Source organism: Melanotaenia boesemani, chromosome 1, assembly GCF_017639745.1.
Source record: "Melanotaenia boesemani isolate fMelBoe1 chromosome 1, fMelBoe1.pri, whole genome shotgun sequence".
NCBI classification, from domain to species: domain Eukaryota; kingdom Metazoa; phylum Chordata; class Actinopteri; order Atheriniformes; family Melanotaeniidae; genus Melanotaenia; species Melanotaenia boesemani.
In genome coordinates this window covers 3278055-3298575 of record NC_055682.1, presented here as the reverse complement: position 1 = coordinate 3298575, position 20521 = coordinate 3278055, and the positions used below count along the sequence as shown (strand labels likewise).

The window sequence follows — 20521 nt, the reverse complement described above, 5'->3', positions numbered from 1 at the left end:
ACTTGTCACTTTTAAAAATTATGCAGGGGAAACAAAAAAGCGCATTAGATATTCCACAGCCTGTTAGCCAAGATTTACGCTGGAACCAGTTTCTGTTAAAGGTCCTGTTATAGGCCTTTCCTTTCTCCTTAGTTGGCTGGGTGATGGCTATTTCGGACTTGTCGGGTCCCAGACCCTTAAGATATATTTTTTCTACCATCGTCCTTCTCGCAAAAGGGTAGTTTAAAAGGGATCTCACCGAATTTGGTGGAAGCTGCCCCTCAACTGTGGTCAACAGTGCCATTATCACTTTGCCGCATTTCCTGAGTAAGGGGCTGAATTTTCAGCGCCCCCAAATCCTAAAATTACACGACGCTAATTGGCTGAATTTTTTTTATTTCCCCCCAGTAACAGTACACAATTGGCTATTTTGCTACAATCGGGGGCGCTTTTCACTAGCGCCCAGGAAGAATTCTATTAATAGACCAAAATGTCACTAATCTGTGACGTCAGGGGACATTGACTGTTGAATGAGAGTCAGCTGGTGGAAATGATGTTTATATAGTTTAGATTGCATGTAGGAACACACTATTAAGTAAAAATGACATTGATAATATACATTTTGTTAAAAAATATAAATATATAAAATATATACATATATATGTTCCCCCTCCACATCTGGGAGGGCGGTGCCCCAGCGCCCCCTATGGGCCAGCTGCCTCTGGGGAAACATTTGTAGATGAACAAAGTTGTTTTAATCTTTTTTGTCTGTTCGCGCATGCTAACCGCTAGCTTGCCAATAGCTTTTTCTTTTTATCTTATATTTTATTTTTTATTTTTCCTGTTACATAACAACTACAATAACTCATATGATAAAAGACAACAACAACAGAAAAAAAAGAAAAAACCATAGTGACAGGTGAGTATGATGATTAGGAGTAATTACTGTATCTGTGTTTATATACAGTCCATTTTTTCACAGCTTTTCGTTTACTGTAGTTTCAGACTATATGTGAGTTTTTCCATTTTATACATTTCCTCCACCTTTTCTTTCCAGTCTTCTAAGGTGGGAGGGTTGAACTTGTACCATTTACAAGTAATTGCCTTTTTTGAGGCTGCCAGAAAAATCTCAGTCAACTATTGATCCTTATTTGGAATAACATCTTCTGTTAAATGTTCCTACTATTTCTATCAGATGTTTCCAGACATCATCCCAGTACTGTATCATTTTTCTACATTACCTAAAAACACGTGCATGGTCCACATCTTGTTCTCCACATAATCTCCAGCAAGGTACAGACAGCAAATTCTTCTTTATCTTAGGTGTAATAAAGATGTTTTACAGCAGAATGTTTTCCATGTTTTGGAACTTGATGTGCCTTGTTGTATCTCATAGATGTTATTCCACATATCATCAGTTATTTTCCACTAGTAACTGCCAATAGTATTTTTTTCTTAAAATAACCTATCTGTTTTTATACATTTTTGTGTGTAATATTATGTGATTTCCCAGATACAATAAATGTATTTCCAGTGAGATACTGATGTATTTTCTGTATGTTGGGAGCTCAACTGTGGTGGTGTTTTTGTTTCTCTTTCTTCTTTACCTTTTAGTTCTTTTTGCTGTCTTCCTTCTTTTTCTGTCCCCTCTAGTCAGGTCCAGCAAAATTACATAGATTCCATGAATAAATAAATGAACCTGATTATCAAGACGAGCCTTATACCCATAAGCCTTCCACCTGGAAGAGCAAATTTGTTTAGCACAATACAGCAACCACATTATCATTTTGTTTGCTATGATGCTGGACAGGACAGGTTAAAAAAAACAAAACAAAAACAAAAACTGGGACTCAGAAAAATATTCCACACTGTTTCCATACCTGAGCCTCCAATCCTGGAGTCTGCTGCCCACTTCAGACGCAGAGGACCCTGGGAAACGAAATGCTCGCCGCTCTGGATGACAGCCTCTCTCTTACGTCGGTAGTGCATGTGACCACCTGACCATGTGGGGTTCACGCATCCCTGTGAGCACCTGGTGTTGGGGTTCCCTGCTTCACACATCATGACTGAGCAGCTGATGTAGACCTGAAGGCAGCAGAAACAGGCTGTTGTTACACCGCGGACGCACTCTTACACCCTCTAGTGGACAAACGGTTGAACTGTTTGTCTCAAACATCTGCTTCACATTCTCTCAATAAGTCAATAAACAGGTGGTTAGCAAATTCTTCAATTTAAACTTGTTATTAGTATTGTGCATTATCTTCCTTTCATAAAACCAACCTTTCACACACTTTATATCACCTGGATAAGTTACTGATATCTTAAATTTCTACACGTCTGTTTCTTCCCTCTATTACTTGTTTGACACCTTTTAAAAGCTTCTAATTAAATCAAAGAAGCAGCAGAATGTCCTTTTCCATTGAACTGATATAACCTGATGTGTAATCGTAACTGTAAATATAGGTGGTGCATATATAGATTCCTCACCTGATCATGCAAGCCAATGAACTTGAAGGGCTCCATGCTGAACTTGAACTGCTTTCATTGTAGGTGGGATAGAGAGGCTGAGATGAGGGAATGGCTGGATCTAATGATCTCTCTCCGGGACAGTTTCTCTGGCTGGTCGCCATTCCAGGGTTCCAGGTAGGCGATCCGGCGAGGTCCAGCTCCCAGGCTCACGTCCCCCAAAGTCGCCTTCCAGCTCCCAGCTCACTGGTCCCCCTGAGCAATGGTCTACTCTGGCTCAACAGCGCCCGACGCCACAGCCCTGCGGTCAGCACCTGTTCTGCAGCCTCCTTTGCCTGTTTCCCGGTCCTGTACGGCTCTACAGCGTTCCGATGCCAACAGCAACGGTCAGTCTCGGCTCTACAGCGTCCGACACCACAGCCGGGTCTGCACCAGCCCTGCAGCCTCCCCGTGCCTGCTCCCCGGTCTTCACCGGCTCTCCCACGTCAGACACCGATGCCACGGTACTGTTAGTGCTCGGTCTCCGACGTCTGCCCACGGGCTGCTCCAGCATTACCTCCGACACCAGCGCAACGGTCCTGCACGGCGCTTCCCAGTCCAAGGTTAGTTCCTGTCTCCGAGGAGGTCGATGGTTTCGACGCTCCTCTCTCCGCCCTGTGGGTCCAGTCTCCAAGGGGGTCTCAGACAGAGACGCTCCTCTCCAGCCCCTGGTTCTTTCCAGCCTGTCAGCTCCTGTCTCCAAGGGGTCTCCAAGGGGGTCTCCAAGCGGGCCGCTCGCTAATCAGATCATTCATTAACCCTCTGTCCTCTCATAGGAAGAGCTTCCTGGACTGGACTCAACCTTCTCACACTACTTATAAACACTTTTCATTTCCCTCCTTGATCAGATGTGTTCTGCATTTGGGTCCTCCTTCCGTGCTACAGTCCTCCGACCGTGACACATGGTGGTTGTTATGAGTATTTCTACTGGGATTTTCACACACAATCATCTCCAGGGTTTCCAGAGAATGTTTCTGAAGAAGAGAAAATATCCAGCGAGCAGCAGTTGTCTGGACCAAGATGTCTGGTTGATGTCAGAGGCCAGAGGAGAATGGGCAGATTGGTTGGAGATGATAGACAGACAACAGGAAGTAAGATAAAACACTGGTCAAACCAAGATCTGCAGAACAGTATCTTTGAACACCACAACACGTCCACCCTTGAAGCAGATGGGCTACAGCAGCAGAATACCACACCGGGTGCCTCCTGCCAGCTAAGAACAGGAAACTGAGGCTACAATTCACACACACTCACCAACACTGGGGGTGGGGGGGAGGGGGCAGGGATCCCCAGCTTGATCCAGGGACAGCAGCTGGATAACTCAGTCGCAGCAAATCCGTCTCCCACCATAGGAGTTCAAATCAATAGTTGGGCCCAGATTCAACTGGGTCCTTTAGGCAAGACCCCTTAATGCTACTGCCTTCAGATGTAAGTGGCTTCGGAGAAAAGTGTCAAATGACAGTAGAATTGAACATTCCCTGACTCTGGTCCTCAAGGACCACTGTCCTGCAGAACTTTCATGTTTCTTGCTGCAACACACCTGACCCAAAATAATGGCTCAGTAGCAGAGATCCATTTAAATCAGGGGTATCAAACCCAAACACAAACAGGTCAAAATGAAAGAACTGGAACAGCTTAGGTCCGGCACAGGTTCAGTGTTTATTAAAAACTTTTAAAATGACCTTCCTGCACACATTGAACCAGGAACTAAAGAGCCTGTTAGTTATTACCTATAAAACAACATTAATCAATTAACTTAAAAACAGTCTGTTCAAATCTGTTGCGGTTATTTCTTATGGCTCTATGTGCATTTTTCTTTTTCAGTCATTTCAAGGGAAAACATTTTCTACAGGCAAAACATGATAAAATAATTTCCTTATTTGAATAATAAAATGCCTTGGAATAGCAAGAGAAGACATAGCAAGAATTAAACTGCATTGAAGAAGGTCAGTTTTTCAGACTATATATAAACATATGAAGTTATATTTTGTAGTGAAAGTTATAGAATGTAATACAGCTGCCAACCTGTGAAGCCACAATATGAACTTAGATGAGTCATTTTACTGCCACCATAAACTCTTGTCATATTCAACATTTTTTCTCACTTACAGTTTTCCTTAAAAACTCTCAAAACTCTGGCACGTAAAGGCTTAATAACTCTTTCTACCTTGAGGAGCCTTTTATTCCTGTCCAGGTGTTTGTATGTGTCGTGGAGATTCTTACATTTTATTCTTTCACTCCAGCCTCACCGTCTCCACCAGACACTCAGCTTTACATCTGACACATATTCCCTGCTTTCAAAGTCCACTTTTCCTTTAGCCATTTTTTGGGGAGAGGGGTCGTTGATAAAGGTGAGCAGCTCAGTCAGGCTGCTAGAGAACGAGCGACATACACGCTGGCAGGCCATGATTGACGCGCCACACGCTGGCAGTGCATTGTGGGACTTGTAGTCTTAGAGTGTGCACGCTATCAGCGGGCCAGCTCTAATGGTGATTAGATATGATCATGTGGGCCAAAAATGACTAATCCATGGGCCGGATGTGGCCCAAGGGCCTTGAGTTCTTTCAAAATTGCAATCAGGTTTTAGGAAAAAGTAGTACTATCACTGCTGTTACAAAAGTGATCAATGATATATTTGTTGCTCTTGATAAAAAAGCAGTACGGTGCTGCATTTTTTATTGACCTGTCAAAAGCATTTGACACTGTGGACCGTGCCGTATTAAAGCATAGGCTTGTTTTCTTGGGATTGTCAGATCATGTAGTTTCCTGGCTCACAAATGACTTGAGTGACAGGACCCAGTGTGTTTAAATATGATGGTCTGTGTTTCTGAATTTGTGAGTGTCCACAAGGGAGTGCCACAGGGTCTGATATTAGGACCTCTGTTGTTCATTATGTACATTAATGAATTTGGGACAGAATGTGTTCCGATGCTAATATGCATTTTTATGCTGACGACACAATTATTTACTGTTTTGGCTCAAATCCTGCTTGAGCTGTTGAATCTCCTGCAGAAAGCCTTCTATGTGGTCCAGCACACACTTTTGCAGCTAAAACTAATTCTTAATCCTGACAAAACTAAATTAATGATGTTCTCAAATTCTAAAAGAGTTCCTTAAACACAGTGTCCACCCCTTGAGGGAAATAAAATTGAGGTATTCATATGTACAAGGTATCTTGGTATCCTGCTTGATGTTGTTTTCACTTTTCAAACGCCACATTGATAATCTTGTGGGGAAACTCAATAGAAATTGATTTTTTTCTTTCGAAACAAATTTTGTTTTTCTTTTGAGGTTGTAAAAGTGGTTTGTCATTGCAACTTTTTTATCCATTTTAGATTATGGTGATGTCATGCCTGCGCCCTCCTCTCGGGTGCGCTCCACTTCTCTGGAGTACTGATCACTGGTCACTAACTACATCACCAACAATCCCTCAGCGTCAGACATCTTGGACACACCTGCATCAAATCCCAATCATCTGTTTCACCATCCTATAAAAGCCTCATTCCCTGACTGTTGCATTGTGTGTTATTCTATTGCATCTGTGTATTCAACTACGATAGTACTCACTCTCTAGACTATATTAAAGTCTACATTCCACATACCTGCGCTTGTGTCCAGCTTCTCCTTGGAACCTTGACATAATAACACACGGCTCATGGACGCAGCAGGTACTAACCCTGGAGAAGGACCTTCCCACTCGGCAGCGGCAGCTCCAGATTCCACTACCATTCTCTCTCAGCTGACAGCTGTCGCCACAGCCCTGGAGCAGCGGGTGGCGAGACAGGAAACGATGATGACAGATCTGTTACGACATCTTCAGATACATCCCAGTCATCAGCCCCCACCGCCGCAGGTGACTCCATCTCCACCTTCTGGTAGTGTGGTGTCGGCTTCTGCTGGTCTGTCCACCCCCTCACCAGTCAAGCTTCCAGAGGTTTATCACGGGGATTCTTCAGGATGTGCGGTTTTCTTCTTCAATGCGACCTGTTTCTTTTCCTACCACCCGGATCTTCTGGATGGCGAGAGGATCGCCAGAGTTATCATCCCTGCTTGGCGGACAGGCACGGGAATGGGCCACGGTGGTCTGGAGCAGAGGAGGTAACCATCTAGCTGATTATTCCCATTTTGTGGCACTTTCCGCCGCGTCTTTGATCATCCCCTGAGGGACGAGAGGCCAATGAGGAGACTCCCTTCACCCACGGCAGGGATCCCGCTCTGTTGTGGAATACGCACTAGACTTTCGGACAGTTGCTGCAGCTAGTGGGTGGAATGAGCCTGCCCTCAATCTCCGCCTTCCGGCAGGGGCTCAACACGGAGATAACGACCAGAGCTGGCCTGTCGAGACAATGCCTTGGCCCTGGATGCTCTGATTTCATTAGCCATCAGATTGGACAACTCCACAGAGAAAAACACGGCCGTGCTGCCCGATCTCCACTTCCTCCTGACACTGACGAAGAACCGATGCAGCTGGAGGGATCCAAGTTGACAGCGGCGGAACGGCGGCGTTGGAGGGAGAGCGGTTTATGCATGTACTGTGGAGAGGGAGATCATCTGTTTGTAGTGTTTCCAGAGGCAAAAGGGATAGAGGAGGTCGGTTTTCCGCCGACCTCAGGGTGAGTGCACCTCCTCCCACTTACAGCACAGAACAGTTTGAGGTACCCATACGTATTCGTGCTGGTGATGTGAGCTTCTCTATTCCAGCCCTGATCGACTCTGGGGTGGCCGGCAACCTCGCCTCTCCTACTCTGGCCCGACAGCTTCACCTTCCACTCCAGCCTCTTCCCAAACTGATTGCTATCTGTGCCATTGATGGCGGACCCATCAGCGGAGGCACGGTTACTCACTTCATTGGTCCAGTCGAACTAACACTGGGTGATCATCAGGAGCAGCTCACCCTTTATGTTCTTCCGCATTCTCGCCATCTCCTGGTTCTTGGATTGCCCTGGCTGGTTTCACACGAGCCCATCATACACTGGTGTAACAGGGAGGTGAGAATCCTTACAGCACCTGGCAGCTCCACTCCGTCATTCCAGATGGCGTCAACATCAGTGGAGAGTCCATCCTCTGCAGCCGATCTGAACATTCCTATCTTTCGGGGTCTATCGGGTCTTTAGCAAGACCCGAGCAACGCAGCTGCTGGCGCATCGTCCGTGGGATTGCTCCCTCTGTCTTTCAGGCTATGATTAATGATGTTCTCAGAGACATGTTGGGGAAAATATGTCATAGCTTACATTGACGATATCCTTATTTTTTCCCGGTCCAGCTCAGACCATGTCCAGCACATTCGCCGGGTCCTGGAGCGGCTGCTGGCCCACAGTTTATATATGAAAGCTGAGAAGTGTGAATTTCACAAGTCCACGGGGTCCTGTCTGGGATATATCATCGGTCCTGACAGCGTGAAGATGGACAAGGCTAAGGTCGCCGCTGTCACTTCCTGGCCGCCTCCAAAGTTTGTGAAGGATCTTCAGTGGTTCGCCAGTTTTTACCGCCGCTTCAGTCGGGGCTTCAGCGTGGTGGCCTCCCCTCTTACGGCGATGCTTCGGGGCAAACCCAGGTCCTTGGTCTGGACACGGGAGGCTGAGGTGGCTTTTGCGGATCTTAAGCTTCGCCTCACAATGGCGCTGGTCCTGCGTCTCCCTGACCCTGACCTGGCATTTGTGGTGGAGGTGGATGCCAGTGACTCTGGGGTGGGGGCCGTCCTCTCGCAACGCTCAGGGGTTCCTCCAAAACTCCATCCGTGTGCCTACTTCTCAAGGAAACTTTGGACTGCCAGAGGACATCGTCTCGGACCGGGGTCCGCAGTTCATCTCCCGGGTCTGGAGGTTGTTCTTTCTTTGCTTGGGCGTGGCTGTGAGCCTCACTTCAGGATACCACCCTGAATCCAGCAGAACGGACTGATCAGGAGCTGGGGAGGATGTTGAGGTCGCACTGTTCCCGAAACCAGCACAATTGGTCGCGCTTCCTGCCGCTTCCTGACTCAAATTAGTTAGTCATTGTTCAGAACTTGATTGGCTGTTAGATCCATTTAATTTGAGTCAGGTGTGCTGAAGCAGGGATACATGGAAAACCTGCTGGAATGCGGCCCTCGTAGGACCAAATTGAATAGCCCTGCTCTAGACTATATTAAAGTCTACATTCCACATACCTGCGCTTGTGTCCAGCTTCTCCTTGGAACCTTGAAAGGTGATCTGTTTTATATGAATGCTTCAGCTCAATGTCTGAGAAAGCTTGATGCTGTTTATCATTCTTCTTTGAGGTTCATTACAAATTGTAGAGCCCTGACCCATCACTGTGGACTGTGATCACACGGAGAAATGTTTATTTGTATGGTTTGAGATCAATTTGTTGCTCTCTGTACCATTTGCCTGCACTGAACTGGGAAAAAGGACTTTTGTCTTCTCTGCCCCTTCCACATGGAACATGTTGCAAAAGGACTGGAAATTAACAGAACTTATTTCATTGAATGACTTTAAATCCAGACTGAGAGCACTTGAGACAGCCTCTTTAACTCATAATTTTTCATTTTAACTGTTAATTGTAATTAATACTTTAGTTGTAACTGATACTTTTCGATGCCTCTTGGCCAGGACTCCTTTGCAAAAGAGGTTTTTAATCTCAATGGGACTTCCTGGTTAAATAAAGGTTAAATTAAAAAAAATCATCTAAATGACATCTCATCATAAAACACCTGATTGTCACCAGAGCTTTTGTGCTTTCAGTTTTTGTTTAGCTTGAATTTCTACCAAGGTCAAGCCCTCTGACACCATGCTGGGAAATCCTCAGTGTTGTGCAATGCTGAACTGAACGCAACATATTTGTAAATAAAGAATTTGAACATGAACTCAGGATTATGTGAGATCTTGTAACAGTCACTGCCTGCATTTTCACTGGCACTACAATGACTTCACACGTTACACACCATGCATTGTGGCCTCTAGCGTAACAAACTGGTGTAGGTACCAGATTTGCTTGAGGCCCTGCGTTGGCCGATAACGTCACACTATATGACTGGTTGAACACTGGTGTCCCAGTACATGACTGGCTGAATGTTGGCATGATTACATAGAAGATTGTGGTTGGTCAAAATATGGAAGTTGTTTTTGTAGTTCTTCTACGCAGGAAACATTGACAACTTTTACAAAGAAATCCATCATTACCTATCAGAAGGGACTTACCACAGCCTGACCTTCACCTTTAGTTCTGAGAGCAGAAAGTCACCATACGGAAGGCAAATAAATTGGATGAATTAAATAAATAACAGTGTGACCCGAATAAAGCACTCCATGCTCTCGAAGACCATGCTCTCGAATTGGAGGTGCTGATTCTCATCCCAGCTGCTTCACACTCGGCTGCAAATCGCTCCAGTGAGAGCTAAGATCACGGCCTGATGAGCCAACAGAACCACATCATCTGCAAAGAGCAGAGACCCAATCCTGAGGCCACCAAACCGGATCCCCTCAACACCTTGGCTGCACTAGAAAGTTCTGTCCATAAAAGTTATGAACAGAATCAGTGACAAAGGGCAGCCTTTGCTGGAGTCCAACCTCACCGGAAAAGACTCGATTACTGCCGGCAATGCGGACCAAGCTCTGACACCGTCGTACAGGGACTGGACAGCTCGTACAAGCGGGTCCAGCACTACATACTACAGAAATACCCACACAGGAGTCCCCAGGGGGCACCGTTGACCACCTTCTCCAGGACCAAACAGCACATGTAGACTGTTTGAGCGAACTCACATGCCCCCTCCAAGACTCTGAAGAGGGAATAGAGCTGGTCCACTGTTCAACAAACCGGGACAAAAACCACAAACGCTCCTCCTCAATCCAATGATCAACTACCTGACGGACCCTCTTCTCTAGGACGCTAAATAGACCTTACCAGGGAGGCTGAGGAGTCTGTGATCCCGCTGTAGTTGGAACACACCTCTGGTCCCTCTTTTTGACAGGGGACCAACACCAGTCCTGTCCAGTACAGGGAACTGTCCCTGATGGCCACACAATGCTACAGAGGCATGTCAGCAAAGACAGCCCTACAGCATCCAGAGGCACAGGGGAGCTTTTAACCACCTCAGCGACCTCAGCCCCAGAGATGGGAGAGCCATGCCAAAACCTCCTGTTTTGCCATTTTTATGCAACACGGACATCAAACTACCAGAGCAGAAACTGTCAGGAAACACAATGTACTGATTTGCGCTCCTGGACACAACATTCTCTTCTTTTTATGGATTGGATGTAAGAGTATATTTTAAAACTTCAACCATGTTTCACCAAACTGTCACAAAACAATTTTTATGGGTTTAAGAAACCTGGTTTTAGGGAGTAATAATGACAAAGTAGAGACTACTGTGTTTGTAAGTGGTCAATTTATGGAAAACACATAAAAACAAACAGGACAACAGTATTTTTAAATCCACCTGAACACAGAGTTTGTACAGAAAATACCTAAAATGATTAAACACACACACAAAATAGGCTCATAAGTAATTATACACATTTTTTGCTCTACTAATAGAAGTAATTTTAATTGGATAAGAAGTTAGATTTATTAATCAGGATAGTTTTCAATCACCTTGTTGTGTTTAACAGCAGAATCAGAGTGGAAGAAATCTTTGGTTTTCCAGATGCACAAACACTGATTTCTTCTTTTAGCTTAAATGAAAACAGCTGGATTCACACTTCAAGATGTTAAAATATCATTAATCAGCTTAAATGTAGACGAGAAAATAAATAAACCACAAACCCAAAATCTGACATTAGAATAATAAAAGCAGGTAAAATTTTTGAGCTGGTACACGCTGCAGTTTTAGCTTTCACATGAGGGCAGAGGCGGTACTTGACCCTTGACGTCTTGGTTTTGTACAGGACCACACCACAGACCATGCCAACCGCAGCAAGAAGACATCCAGCGATGAAAACCAGGTTCAGGTTCAGGCTGATGTCTGCAAACAAGAGCGGCACAGCTCTGATTCAGTAACGTCCACGTTTTAACTGGGACTCAGAAAAATATTCCACACTGTTTCCATACCTGAGCCTCCGATCCTGGAGTCTGCTGCCCGCTTCAGACGCAGGGGACCCTGGGAAACGAAGTGCTCGCCGCTCTGGATGACAGCCTCTCTCTTACGATGGTAGTGCATGTGACTGCCCAACGATGTGGAGTTCACACATCCCTGTGAGCACCTGGTGTTGGGGTTCCCTGCTTCACACATCATGACCTGAGCAGCTGATGTACACCTGAAGGCAGCAGAACAGGCTGGTTGTTACACCTGCAGACGCACTCTTACACCCTCTAGTGACAAACGGTTGACCTGTAACATCTCAAAAATAAATCCATAAATTATTTTAAAAGAAACTATTTAACAAGACCCAATTTCCACAAGTTAAAACATTGCAGAATAAAAAATATTACATGTTATTACATGTATATTACATATTACAGGCTGTTGTATACCTGCAGATGCACTCTTACACCCTCTAGTGGACAAACAGTTGAACTGTGTCCTCAAACATCTGCTTCACATTCTCTCAATAAACAGGTGGTTAGCATTTTTCTTCAATTTAAACCTTGTTATTAGTATTGTGAGATTATCTTCCTTTCATAAAACCAACCTTTCACACACTTTATATCTCCTGGATAAGTTACTGATATCTTAAATTTCTACACGTCTGTTTCTTCCCTCTATTACTTGTTTGACACCTTTTAAAAGCTTCTAATTAAATCAAAGAAGCAGCAGAAATTTCCTTTTCCATTGAACTGATATAACCTGATGTGTAATTGTAAACTGTAAATATAGGTGGTGCATATATAGATTCCTCACCTGGTCATGCAAGCCAATGAACTTGAAGGCCTCCATGCTGAACTTGAACTGCTTCTCATTGTAGGTGGGATAGATCTGAACAGTCGGGTCCACTGCGCAGCTGTCAGAGTGAAATAAAAATTCATTTTGCTTGGAGAATAAAAGGAAAGTTGTCTGAGTCTCTTCTGTTAGTTCTTTACTTCTGCCTTTCATAATAATTCATTGTCACAATAAATTAATATAACCTGGAAAGCTGACCAGAAACACATTCAGCTCTTCAGTTAATGAAGTTCCAATCTGTGTAATATATGAGGTAACACTGAATTTAACACTTTAAAAACGGTATATATCTTAATAAATCTAAGCTAATAAAAATGCTGAGTTGTAATAAGGAAAGAGTGATTGCACAAAATGGAGGGCAATATTTACATGTTTTTGTGCTTTTACTACCTATAAGTGAGCAGAAAAACTGTCAACAAGTCTTTGAAACCTTTATTTGCACCTGAGCGAGTCTCCTACCCGTTCTCGATGATGGAGTAGGTTGGCTGGTAGTTGGGGTTGTCGTACGGTGCAGCTCTGCAGGAGTCCACAAACATCACGGTGTTGTTGATGGAGGAGGAGGCGTCTATCTGCATGTAAATCCTGCTCCCGATGTCGTACTCCAGAGGGTACGAGTTTGGATCGATCATAGTTCTGAACTGGATGTCTGGGTAGAACTCAAACTGGTAGGTGAACGTACCGAAGCCTCTCTCCCACACCGTGACGTTCTTTCTGTGTGCTGTGAAGCCCAGGGTCACGTTGCCCTTTTTGGGGTACTGGCAGTAGAAGCGAGCCTCCACCAGGTGCTTCCTGGTGATCAACCCAGTGACGTCCTCCACTGTGGTGACTTCATTCTTGAAGTAGAGGTTGTCATCATCTTCCTGCAGAGTGAACCGTTCTGTAATCAGTCTTCACAGTGCTGATAAATAATAACTGTATGATGAGAGAAATGACCTCTGGTTACCTCGATCTGAGTACCACAAGCGTTGAGGGGGATGACACCAACGATGTGAGTGCTGTTGGAGTACCTCTCCAGGCTGCAGGCGGTGTTGGTGGGGTCACTGAGACGAACGTGATCCGGTTGGAAGTCCCATAGAAGGACGATTGTCAATCTCCACTGTCATTCTGTGGTTTCACTGCAGGTCACTTTGGCTTGAACTGGAACAACGGACCACATGCAGTATTTTTAAACTCTCAAAATGGTGAATGCAGCCACAGAGAAGACCAGGGTTAATGGAGCTGATATGTGATAAAGAAGTAATGGTTTGATTTGGCTCGTTTACCAGCTTTTACAACAAACTGAAGTATTCACTTTCAACAGGATTAGGTACTAAAAACAGATCAGAACCAACTACACATGAGGGAAATTTAAAGTTTGACCAAAGTTGTTTTCAAACATTTTGGGGGTTGGTAGTGTTTAGCCCAGTTTCTGTGTGCTAGCATCAGCTCAGTTGTTGTGTGTATTAATATTAGCTCAGTTTATTCTGTGTTTTAACGTGCAACTCGGTTTGATGTGTGTGCTAGTGTGAGCTCTCAGGTTAGTGCTTTAAGTTACTGAGTGTTATTTCTAAATTTATTTAGCAATGCAAAACTGTATAGTTGATTTTCAAACAGGCAAATCCCTTGGATGAGAGGAAGGGGAGTGGATTATACTAAATCCTAACAAAGAAACATGAAAATAAAACTCACTTTGCTCCTTCCTGACGTTCACAAAAACACACCTCATCTCCGACTGATAGATGCCAGACCTAAAAAACATAAATACGTTTTAGTCAAATTAAACACATTTTAGATAAAACACACTATTTCAGCAAAAAGTAAAACATTGTTTTGAAACTGAACCATTTTATTCTCAATCCTTTCTTAATCTTTAGTCTAGAAAATTGTTCCGTCTCATTATTTCCTCTGATATGAAATGGTATAAACAGAACTCAGTGAAATGTCACCTACTGTGAACTTGGGGTAAAGTTAGAATGGGAATGTGAGCTGGATGGTATGAGAGCTTGTGATAATTGAGTAGAGCCGACCTGAAACATATGGACAAAGTCAGATCAAGGTTTTTCTCTCCAAAACTGATTCTGTGTGAATGAAATGAAGCCGAAGCTCACCCTGCTGCAGATTCCACAGCAAAGCAGATTGGGAAATATTCTCCCAGGTCATCTGGGACTGGTGTCCACTTGATGAGAAAGTCATTGTTTGTAGTCTTTGTGCTTGGTGACGTTTTGTCGGGCCGCTGATGAGGAGATCTTGTATACTGTATGAAAACAAAGCAGACATTTCTGTTATTGCTGATGTTGTCTTGCTAGCAGCAGACCTACCTGAACTCAGCTTAACTTACTCTGAATGTGTCGCCTGTGCTTTGTGATTCTGATCTCCAGCTCTTTGTTGACCACTGCTGTGAGGTGTGCTCCATTTTCAGGTGTTGGGGACACAAATATGGGCAAGTACATTCCCTCCTGACATGAGGGAACAGCTGGGTCCACTGCAGTTAAACAGAAACATTGATTTAAATTCCAACATCCAATCAATATTCTCTCAAGAATTAGAGGATGTTTACTCTTAAAACTATTGGATAAACTAAGGGATTAAACGTTTCTTCAAAGGCTGAATAAGTAGTTTGGCTACCAAGAAAGTTTTGTAAGATACAGCATCGTTACAGATCACAAATATAAAATGTCCATTTCAGACAAGCAGAAGAGGAGACATTGTCTCTGTAATGGAAAATGTGAAATCACTAGAAAAAATGCAATGGACACGTCTGGATCGTTCACAAGAATATTGGGAATCATTTATGGTTCCTTGACTCAAGCACATTTTAATCCATCTTTAAATCATTGAGGCAGACAGAGACTCAGACAGAGTGTTAAACATAAAAGTTGGGTATTTTATGAGTACAGGGAAAGTCTTCCTTACCAAGCACAGAGAACTGCCAGCGGCAGTTGGCTGAGAGGAGGAGTGTTGACGTATGGTGGACTTGTAGTTTGGTAAGAACTGGTGGTTGTGGTTGTAGTGGTTGTAGTCGTCCACCACCATGGGGTTGTAGTTGTTATGGGTGCAGTTGTCGTGGTTGTAGTTGTTGTGGGTACAATTGTTGTGTGTGCAGCTGTTGTGGGTGCAGTTGTCGTGGTTGTAGTTGTTGTGGGTACAATTGTTGTGGGTGCAATTGAGGGTGCAGTTGTCATGGTTGTAGTTGTGGCTGCAGTTGCTGTTTGTGTAAATGATCCTGCTGAGGTTGGCTGCAACTGCCTCCTTCTCCTTGCAAGCAGTGGATGCTTGTGGGACTGTGATCCGTCTGCGTAGAATAGATTGATGTGTCCTCGCGAGTAGTCTTCTACCACCAACTCAAATGCAATAACTGCAGGATTTGCATCGGTTATAGTAGTAGTGCAATGTGCAAGTGTCCTGAAAATGCAAGTTTGTCATTATTAAACTACTCCAAGCATCAATTTTCTTTTTGTGCAACATGCTAGTATAAAATAAAATTTTCAACAAAACCTGATCAAGGTGGAAGCCTGAGGGTTGGATGCAACTGGCACATTCTACATAGCTGATAGTTCCATACCTGCATCGGACTCTGTCACCATCAGGATCAAAGGACGGCAGCCTATAAGTCCGTGGGCAGTTCTCAGGAACTCTTGAACAGACATTAACATGAGTTAGAAACAAAGATCTGAAAAAAGAGAATCTGTGCAAAAACAGAGGCAAAATGAAACACTGAACTAAGGAACTAAGGTAAGAACTACGGAGAGAACCAAGGTAGTATCTAAGGTAAGAACTAAGTTAAAAACTAAGGTAAGAACAACGGTAAGAACTAAGGTAAGAAATAAGTTAAGAACTAGGTTAAGAACCAAGGTAATATCTAAGGTAAGAACTAAGGGAAAAACAACGGTAAGAACTAGGGTAAGAACTAAGGTAAAAACTACGGTAAGAACTAAGTTAAGAATTAAGGAAAGAATTACGGTAAAAAACTAAGGTAAGAACTATGGTAAGAATTAAGGTAAGAACTAAAGTAGGAACTAAGTTAAGAACTAAGGTAAAAATCTATGTTACGAACTAAGTTAAAAAAATAAGTTAAGGACTACGGTAAGAAGTAAGTTAAGAACTAAGGTAAGAACTAAGTCAAGAACCAAGGTAAGAACTAAGGCAAGAACTACATTAAGAACTAAGTTAAGAGCTATGGTAAGAACTAAATTACGAACTACCGTAAGAATTAAGTCAAGAACCAAGGTAAGAACTAAGGTAAGAACTACGTTAAGAACTAAGTTAAGAGCTATGGTAAGAACTAAAGTAAGAACTAAATTACGAACTACCGTTAGAATTAAGTCAAGAACCAAGGTAAGAACTAAGGCAAGAACTACATTAAGAACTAAGTTAAGAGCTATGGTAAGAACTAAAATAAGAACTAAATTAAGAATTACGGTATTAACTAAGTCAAGAACCAAGGTAAGAACTAAGGCAAGAACTACATTAAGAACTAAGTTAAGAGCTATGGTAAGAACTAAAGTAAGAACTAAATTACGAACTACCGTAAGAATCAAGTCAAGAACCAAGGTAAGAACTAAGGTAAGAACTACGTTAAGAACTAAGTTAAGAGCTATGGTAAGAACTAAAGTAAGAACTAAATTACGAACTACCGTAAGAATTAAGTCAAGAACCAAGGTAAGAACTAAGGCAAGAACTAGATTAAGAACTAAGTTAAGAGCTATGGTAAGAACTAAAATAAGAACTAAATTAAGAATTACTGCATTAACTAAGTCAAGAACCAAGGTAAGAACTAAGGCAAGAACTACATTAAGAACTAAGTTAAGAGCTATGGTAAGAACTAAAGTAAGAACTAAATTACGAACTACCGTAAGAATTAAGTCAAGAACCAAGGTAAGAACTAAGGCAAGAACTACATTAAGAACTAAGTTAAGAGCTATGGTAAGAACTAAAGTAAGAACTAAATTACGAACTACCGTAAGAATTAAGTCAAGAACAAAGGTAAGAACTAAGGTAAGAACTACATTAAGAACTAAGTTAAGAGCTATGGTAAGAACTAAAATAAGAAATAAATTAAGAATTACGGTATTAACTAAGTCAAGAACCAAGGTAAGAACTAAGGCAAGAAATACAGTAAGAACTAAGGTAAGAACCAAGTTAGGAACTAAGGTAAGAAACTATGTTTGGAACTACAGTAAGAACTAAGGTAAGAACTAAGTTAAGAACCAAGGTAATATCTAAGGTAAGACCTAAGTTTAAAGCTACAGTAAAAACTAAAGTAAGAACTACGGTAAGAAGTAAGTTAAGGACTAAGTTAAGAACTATGGTATAACTACAGTAAGAACTATGGTATAACTACAGTAAGAACTATGGTAAAAACTAACTTAATGTAAGAAAAGAGAATGTAATTAGTAAATACAAGCTATACACTAGAGCAGGGGTCTGCACCCTGCAGCTTTGGAGCTGCAAGTGGCTCTCTGGACCTCCCACAATGGCTCTTAATGACGGCTAAAAATGAACCAACAAATGTCTTTTTCATAGAATAATTACATTGAATTTCTACAACATAATGGCACTAAAATGACAAATAATATTGTTTTAGATCTATTTTTCTTGTCATTAGTTTGGAAACTGTGGGCTTGTTCTTATTTACATAATTTCCTACACAATCTAAATGTATCTGTTCTCTTTTTGCAAAAAATTTATGTTTTCCTTATTTTAAAACCTAAAATAGAAATAAAATTATGGTTCTTCAAAAATGACGACAAATGTCCTATAGTAGATATTTCATCAAAAGTGATTAGTTGTCATTTTTAAAAGTGGCTCATAACATTTGCGGCTCTAAAGAAGTTTTATTTAACTGGGCTGAGGAAAGAAATGTCTCTTTGGATTGTAAAGGCTGGAGACCTCTGCAGTAGTAGAAGATTCATTTTAAAGTAAAACTAATTAAATTTTACTTGTTTCATTCCACAAATTTGTTTATTTTTATTGGAGTATCATCCCATTAGGACTATTTTTTATTAGAGTTCAAACGGAGGATTACCTCATGACAGGAAGAATGGCGATCTCTGGAGATCTGTTTGGTTGGTGAGTATCGGATCTTATTCCCAAATCCACAAGAGTCTTCAGTCTCCAATCCCATCCATAATACCGGTTGTAAACCCAGCAACAGCTTGCGGCCCTGTTGTTAGAAGACAAGACAACCTTGGCTTACAGCAGATAAAGACGAGTGATGTGGTGATACTCAGAACAAACATAATATCAGCATTATTTATAATTTAAAAAGCCTACCCCATCTCAAACGGTGTGTCGCTGTAGAGATTCCTCGTCTCAACTGTTTCAAATTCAGACCATTGTCTGTTGTATTGTGGTGAGTTGGTGCTACTGTCAATCATAGTTCTGGGACTACTGTAACTGGTGTAGCCACAGTTTCCGCTGTAACAAGACCAGTAGAGGGAGCCCCAGCTATCAAAGGTTTCCCTGTTGCGAATGACCACCTGTAGGAAAAGACCAAATTATTATTGAAGCAGAATAAAGGTTCAGACATGTCTCCCCTTGGTTCTAACATGTATGGAAGAAGATGAAAAAAGAGAAAATCTAGATACTTAAATTCTAATTTTACATATTTATGTTTGTATGTGTATTTGTTTAATATGTTTTACAAGAGATATAGTAAAAAATATCAGCCATAAAATTTCCTCTACTAAATTTATTGGGAAAGTATATAAATATATATATATATATATATATATATATATATATATACATACACACACACAAATGACATGAAAATAACAAAAATGATCATTCAGGCGCTCAAAAGAGTTGTTTAATGATCAACTTTCTACTGTAGTTTTGCACAAAGTAAATAAAGACATTTTTCATCATATTTACATGAAAACACAGATAAATATTTTAATGCTGCATTTCTGGAGATGTTCTATGAAGTTTTAATGTTTAACTGACACAATCTGAACATCTATGAGTGCTGGTGGAATTTAATTTCCTAATTTTGTTCTTTAGCTTTTCCTGCATTGTATACCCTTTAATGTACCCACCTCCATATGGAAGTAAAAAGTATGTACATGTATCAGGTTTAATAATTGTCTTTTATTTCTGAAGAAAGTCCTTGATAAAGAACAGGGATTCTGATAGGTTTTTCTTTTCTTTTTAAACCTCTCTATCTCTTTTTTTTAAACCCTTTTAGCCCCTTTTACCCACAATTATCTTATTTCTGTTATTGAATTTTATGAGTTAACATAAAAGGCTACTTTATAGTTGGATTTTTACATTTTAGAGTCTGTAAAATGTTTTTTTAAACTTATTTTTCTAGTGGTAAAGTACCGTGATCTTTTATTTAAAAGAATTAGTATCAATAAAGCCACAATAAAGTAACAACAGTAATCATTACACTATTAATTCTTAATTCTAATACTTTTCAAAGGATTCTTTAATAGGATAAAGCTTGAAAATATTCAAGTAATAGTAATAAATTAATTAATTCATAATTAAAAATCAGAACAGAATAATTGTAATAAGAAAAGTAACAAGCTGAGACCCATGAATATGATTCACCCATCAGGGAAAACACACACTGTGCGGATGAACATGGTTAAAGTCTCACCCTAAATGTTCCGTCAGGATTTCTGCCTTTGTAGGTGAAGGTCGAGCTTCCCCCGAAGAAATGAGACGCCGACACCAGTGAGACCAGCAGGAGCAGCTGAAGGAGGACCAGCCCCGTGGAAGCCATGTTGATGCTCTGACTCAGCTCTGCTGCTCACATCCACCTGCAACATCTTATATACACCTGCCAGAGAAGAGGGAGGCACCTGGCCTCAGGTTATTGGTATGCAAACGGGATTTCAGAACAATAAACGTCTGCAGAACTGGTTTGAGGAAATAAATGAAAAAAAGTTTTTACCGTAAATGAGTGGAGTGTGTGTCATGCCAAGTCCAACCAGCAACTTCAAAGTTTTTCCATCCTGTTGCACAAAGAGTGATTTCACACACGGAGGGGAAAACAAAACCTAAATACAACGATAGAACTGAAGAGAGTAATACTGTTTTAAAGTAGTTTTAAACTTATAATGATGCAGTGAGGAATCTGAAAATGAACCTTGTTCTCATATAAACGTGCATTAAAGAAATAATAATAAAAAAAACAGGTAAAAATGTAATTTCATTGTGATCTTTACCAAACAATAATGATCATTTTTATTT

At 41.7% G+C, this 20521-nt stretch overlaps 2 protein-coding genes across 2 annotated transcripts; both read right to left on the bottom strand.

Moving 5' to 3' along the window:
- Window positions 1-10834: 10834 nt before the first annotated feature.
- On the bottom strand, window positions 10835-15352 carry LOC121641557 (CUB and zona pellucida-like domain-containing protein 1). Its single transcript, XM_041987780.1, is given in 7 exon segments — window positions 10835-11425; window positions 11512-11698; window positions 11700-11717; window positions 12302-12401; window positions 12800-13200; window positions 13284-13436; window positions 15233-15352. Coding segments are annotated over 7 exon segments (1218 nt in total). The 3' UTR covers window positions 10835-11186.
- Window positions 14658-20088, bottom strand: LOC121641165. Its single transcript, XM_041987137.1, has 6 exons — window positions 19926-20088; window positions 18593-18798; window positions 18345-18482; window positions 15815-15953; window positions 15233-15721; window positions 14658-14801 (listed from the first exon to the last, which is right to left on the bottom strand). The coding sequence occupies exons 1-5, from the start codon at window positions 20049-20051 to the stop codon at window positions 15662-15664; spliced, it is 669 nt and encodes a 222-aa protein (XP_041843071.1). The 5' UTR covers window positions 20052-20088; the 3' UTR covers window positions 14658-14801; window positions 15233-15661.
- Window positions 20089-20521: the final 433 nt, after the last annotated feature.

Excerpts from the sequence above, each read along its gene's own strand:
- LOC121641165 (XM_041987137.1), bottom strand. The coding sequence starts at position 20,051 with ATGGCTTCCACGGGGCTGGTCCTCCTTCAGCTGCTCCTGCTGGTCTCA. Across the intron at positions 15,954-18,344 it reads GCCATTCTTCCTGTCATGAG|AGTTCCTGAGAACTGCCCAC; the intron begins GTAATCCTCCGT and ends TGTCTGTTCAAG. Across the intron at positions 15,722-15,814 it reads CAGGCTTCCACCTTGATCAG|GACACTTGCACATTGCACTA; the intron begins GTTTTGTTGAAA and ends TTGCATTTTCAG.